Source organism: Crocuta crocuta, unplaced genomic scaffold, assembly GCF_008692635.1.
Source record: "Crocuta crocuta isolate KB4526 unplaced genomic scaffold, BGI_CrCroc_1.0 scaffold1531, whole genome shotgun sequence".
Lineage (NCBI taxonomy): Eukaryota > Metazoa > Chordata > Mammalia > Carnivora > Hyaenidae > Crocuta > Crocuta crocuta.
In genome coordinates, this window is record NW_027533315.1 from 78,606 (window position 1) to 84,488 (window position 5,883).

Sequence of the window (5,883 nt, forward strand, 5' to 3'; positions counted from 1 at the left end):
CCAAAGGAAAGAAAACATTGAGGGCAAAGGGAAATATTTTATATCGATAGAAGACATAAGCTCTGAATTGTGCACTATATAATATAGCATCAAAAAGTATAAAATAGATTATAAAGTATGAATAAATTTTCCTTGTGGAGAATGTGTGGGCAGAGAGGAGGTGGAAATTGTTTTTTCTGTGTGGCCCAGGAGGATACCTCCTGGAAAGCCCAGTCATTTAGATCTTTATTTGTTTGTTTTAAGGGTTTTTTTGTTTTTGTTTTTGAGAGAAAGAGAGAGAGAGAGAGAGAGCACACACACAAACAGGGGGAGGGGCAGAGGATCTGAAGTGGTTTCTGCCCGCAGACAGTGGAGAGCCCAATGTGGCACTCAAACTCATGAACCTGAGATCATGACCTGAGCCGAAGGCAGACAGTTAACTGACTAAGCCACCGAGGTGGCCCTGGAACTTAGTTTGTAAAGAAGCAACAGGTCTTGTTGGCATGTTCTGCAGGCCCAGAAACATCCTGGAGTTCAGAGAAATGACAGTTGGGCTTGAAGAAAGAATAATGGCAGTAGGGCTGCCTGTGCTGTTGTGATCATTCCAGGTGAGGAAACTGCAGGTTAGAGATTCCAAGCCAGGCTCTTTCCAGGGCACCGTACAGCTTCCTAGTAGTAGTAACTGGATCAGAGTCCCCACAGATTCATTCCAGGTGCCACTCAGAAGAGACCAGCCCTTGCTTTAAGGGCCAGCTTTCTGAAGTCTCACACAGCTCCAATAAATATGAATAATCATTGTCTTGTGGATCTACAGGGAGCTAACAACATAGACAACATAGACTGATGTATTTTTTCATCTTTCTTCCTCTCTCTGCATCTCGGTGCCTAGAACAGTAAAACATATTCAGTTCATGAAATTCAGGTCAAATACTCACCAATGAGTACTTATTTATTTTAATTAATAGATTTCTTGTCTTGGGGAATGACCCTATCATCTAGCCATCTGCTCAAGCCAGAATTCTAGGAATCTTAGACTCTTCCTTTTTCTTTTCCCCTTCCCATAACATGCATGACCAAATCCTATGGATATATCTATGGATTTATCTACTCAGTAGCTCTTGTCTTTGTCCCCTGGTCCTCTCCAACCCCTGAGCCAGTGCCTTTGTTCACACCTCTTCAGCCACAGATTGCTTGTAGTTGCCTCCCAACTGGTATCCATGCCTCTTCTCTCTTATCCTATGAGCCAGTCAATATCACTGTCCTTTTGATAATGCCTAAGTGTCTTCTTATATTTTCAGAATGAAGGTCCAAATTCCTTAATACTGTTCTTGTGACACTTCATGATCTGGCCTTTTTTTTTTTTTTTTTTTTTTTTCAGTTTTATTGAGAAAAATTGATAAACATCACTGTGTAAGTTTAAGGCATACAGCATGATGGTTTCATTTACATACATTGTGAAATGATTACCACAATAGGTTTAGTTAACATCCATCATTTCATACAGATATAAAGAAAATGAAAAAAAAAAGTCTCCTTATGATGGGAATTCTCAGGATCTGCTCTATAGTCATCATGTACATTATCTCCAGTACCCATTTATCTTATAACTGGAAGTTTATACCTTTTGATCACCTTCCTCTAATTCCCCCTCCTCCTTCTGCCACCACTCCTCTACCTCTGGTAACCACAACTCTGATCTCTTTTTCTACGAGTTCTGTTTCTTTAAGATGCTACTTATAAGTGAGATCACACAGTATTTGTCTTTCTCTGTGTGACTTATTTCACTTAGCATAATGTCTTCAAGTCCCTCCATATTATTGCAAATGGTAGGACTTTCTCATTTTTTATGGTTGAATAATATTCTGTTGTATTTGTATATATACCACAACTGCTTTATCCACTCATCCATCAGTGGACACTTAGGTAGTTTCCATGTTTAGCTATTGTAAATGCTGCTGCAGTGAACATGGGGGTGCAGATATCTTTTTGAGTTCTGGAACCTGCTATATCATACTGAACTCCATACCTCCACGCCTTCGCATATACTGTTCCCTCAACCTAGAACATCCTTTCCCCACTTTTTGTTTTACCAATTTTTACAGGCCCTTTGAAACCCAGCTCCTGCTGTTTTTTCAGGATTCCCTCCCTTACTCCTTTATCCTAGCCTTCCTCTGTGCTTTTGTAGCACCCTGTGCATTCTTCTATCTTGATACTTAACATACTCTCCTGTCATTATTGATGTACATGCATGCCTCCTCTACCACCTAGACTGAAAGCAACCAAAGGCACAGATGCATTTACTTTATTCCATTGAAATTGCCAAAACCTAGCCCATGACAGGTCCTTAGCTTAATAAGTATTTGTGAAGTTAATAAATGAGCTTTTTTGCCTTAACAATGATGCTTTTATTCTCTAGGTACATGGTTCAGTGGCCTGGTGGCCGAATCCTGCATCGCCATGAGCTAGACACCTTCCTTGCACAGGCAGTATCTACCCAGCTTTATGAACCAGATCAACTTCAAGAACTCAAGGTGATTTGATATACCCTCACTTAAATTCCTTCTTTTATGAGCTCAAAGCTTTCCTTTTGGTCATTTTTTTCCCCTGGTGCAGGGTAGAAGAGCAAGTTCTACGGACAAATGTTTGATTTACTTTAGCCAATAATGTATGTTTGTTAATAAAACCAAGAGGTGCCTGCACCACTGCTCCCATTCTGATGGGTGAGAATGGACAGAAAAGATGGATATTATACATTACAAATAAGTTGTGGCCACAAACCACGGTAAGGTTTCTAACTCTTGCAAGATACACTACAAGGGAATTTTCTTGGTGTCCTCTTTTTGACTCTGAGTAAATGCCTCCCTTTTTAGGAATACTTATTGAATGTTAGAGGGAAATCTAGAAGAGCATAAGGAAGAAAGCAAATCCACCATATAACTGAAGGCAGTAGAGAGACAGACAGAACTTGAGCAGGGGAGGGACAGAGAGAGAGGGAGACACAGAATCCGAACCAGGCTCTAGGCTCTGAGCTGTCAGCACAGAGCCCGACACAAGGCTCAAAGCACAAACCGTGAATTCATGAACTGAGACGAAGTTGGATGCTTAACCAACTGAGCCACCTAGGTGCCCCAGAACACAGTAGTTTAAAAGGCAGGCTCTGAAGCCAGGCTGCCTTGGGTTTGAATCTTGGTTCATTGCTTCATAGCTGTGTGATTTGGGGCAGGTTGCTTAACCTCTCTTGCTTCAGTTTCCTTACTTACAGGGATATTAAATAAAATAAATAATCCATGCAGAACACTTAGAACAGTGTTTTGAATATCTTAAGTAAACAGTATTACTTAAGCTACCAATACTAGCTATTAATGCAGGACACCCCNTTTCCATTGGATATTCTTTCCTGCTTTGTCAAAGATCAGTTGGCTGTATACTTTTGGGTCCACTTCTGAGTTCTCAATTCTAACAGAATCTTCTTTTAAGTGAGGTTAACTAAAGGGAAGACAAAAACAGTCTAAGAAAAACAGTGTTGGTTCCTCTTTACAGTAAGTGTAATATTGCTTGGCCCTAGGGCAATTACTGTCTCCAAATCACATGTAGGAGGGGACTTGCCAATACTTCTCCTTTTCCTGTTGAAGCCATCTACCATGCCAGCTTGAGATAACAAATAGAAACATTTCGATATTTTCTTTATCTTTTGCCATGTATTTTCTACACAGTTGAGGTATTGTGTATGTGATTACATATTGTGTTTTTAAACTTAACATAGCACACTTTTTCTATGTCTTAAAATGTTTAAGAAATTTATTATATGCATGTATCAGTTAATTATTATAATGTTGGCCTTTTGGTTTCCAGTTTTCCCCATTAGATGTAACATTACAATTGAAATATTTTTTTAATTTTTTTAATGTTTTATACATTTTTGAGAGAGAGAGAGAGATAGAGACAGTGTGAGCAGGGGAGGGTCAGAGAGAGAGAGGGAGATACAGAATCGGAAGACAGCCTCCAGGCTCTGAGCTGTCAGCACAGAGCCCGACACAGGGCTCAAATCCACAAACTGTGAGATCATGACCTGAGCTGAAGTCGGACGCTTAGCCGACTGAGCCACCCAGGCACCCCTACAATTAAAATCTTTATGCATAGAGCTTTATTCACAGCTCTACTTCCTTAGAATAGATTCCTTGAAAGTAGAATTTCTGAGTCAAGAAATGTGAACATTTTCAGGGTTATTGACATACTACTTAATTGTAATGTACATTTCTCATCAGCTTTGTATGAGTGTGCCCATTTATTTCATCCTTGTCAGCACTGGGTATTCTTTTTATCTTTACTTTTTAGAATTTTTTCTAACTTGACAGGTAAAAACAAAATGGTTGGTGCCTTTTTAAAATTTTAAAGCTGATGTCGCTCTCTTTTTTTTTTTTTTTTCTAATGAGTATCTTTCAAACTGTGTCAGGGAGCGACATGGATAGAAGCTGCTTGTGCACTCAAATGTCTATATTAAAAGGCAACATGCTCAAGTCCAACTTGAATAATCAGCATAACAGGAATGAAAGTAGATGTTAACAATAACAGCTTTTAATAGTAGTTTTTCCTCTGTGGTGGTTTCAGATTGAGAAACTGGATGCCCGAGGGATCCAGCTTGCTGCCCTCTTCATGAGTGGGGTTGACACAGCTCTGTTTGCCAATGATGCCTGTGGCCAGCCAGTCCCTTGGGAGCACTGCTGCCCCTGGATTTACTTCGATGGCAAGCTGTTCCAGAGCAAGTTAATTAAAGCAGGCCGAGAGCGAGTATCCCTGGTTGAGCTCTGTGATGGCCAGGTACCAGGATGTTGGGCAGCTGCTAAGGGCCATCTCTGATCTGCTGTGGGGATGAATGGGCAGAGGGTGGAAAGGAGCAGAGACATTGAAGAGGGAGGTAGAAGAAGTAGCAGAATGTGTCTGACAGTAACCTAACGGGGTCGGGGATAATTCTAAAGGCCCAGAGTCTGATATGTCCATGTTCTAAAATCATATGCTGGAAAGTGTTTTTTATGAACTCCAAATTTTCCTATTGTTTTCTTACTCTGAGTATTTCCTTCCTATGGAATAGGGCTTTCCTGCAATTCTTAGAATTTCATTTCCCTCATTTCCAAAAACTATAAGTAACTTCTGCAAATGGTGCTATCCTTTGTAAAAGAACTATGTTTGGAACTAGAAGACGATAGTAAAGTAGATGACAGAGTAGAAGCAGGAGATTCTTTATAATGAGACCTTAGGAAAGACAGGGAAAGGAACGCTTACTTACTCCTTTATCCACTTGGGGGGAATGAGCTGAGGGACTAGAGCAGGGGGTAGCAAACTATCTGAAAACTGAAAACTTGGAATTTTTATTCCAATAAGGTTTTATTGGAACACAGCCACATCCATTCATTTACATATTGCCTATGACTGCTTTCCCACCACAATAGCAGAGTTGTATAGTCGTGACAGAGACCATAGGGCCTACAAATCCTATCTGGCCCTTTTCAGAACAGGTTTGCTGATCTCTGGACTAGAGGCAAGGGCTTCTCCTGGACAGAGGTCATGGTCTCTGATCCTGGGTATGGGGGAGAAGGTTATAAAACTTTATGCATGTCTCTCACCTAACTCTGTTCTATCCCCCTTCAAAAATAATCTAGCCTATTTCTGGTCATGTGACAGACCATTTACAAATATTTATTGTGATATTGGTCTCCCGTGACCTAGTCAGTGTGCCTCACAAGGCTTTGGTCAGAGCTAGTGTGGTAGTTTGGTGTCATGTGAAAAGTGGGTCTTTGCTACCAGATAGGTTTCCCTGAATATGGCTCTTTGAGCCATTTAACTCCAGACCTCAGTTCTCTTAATGGGAATAGACTTGTGAGACTGTCCCTAGAGTGCCCAATACTG

At 40.6% G+C, this 5,883-nt stretch overlaps 1 protein-coding gene across 1 annotated transcript in view; it reads left to right on the plus strand.

Moving 5' to 3' along the window:
• FAM120C (family with sequence similarity 120 member C) overlaps window positions 1–5,883 on the plus strand; it is a gene marked incomplete at its 5' end in the record, with an annotated part of 81,390 nt that overhangs the window by 67,758 nt on the left and 7,749 nt on the right. Inside the window, 2 exons of the mRNA XM_077748135.1 lie at window positions 2,396–2,510; window positions 4,588–4,797. Of these exons, the coding sequence (XP_077604261.1) occupies window positions 2,396–2,510; window positions 4,588–4,797 (325 nt within the window). The remainder of the gene's footprint in view (window positions 1–2,395; window positions 2,511–4,587; window positions 4,798–5,883) is intronic.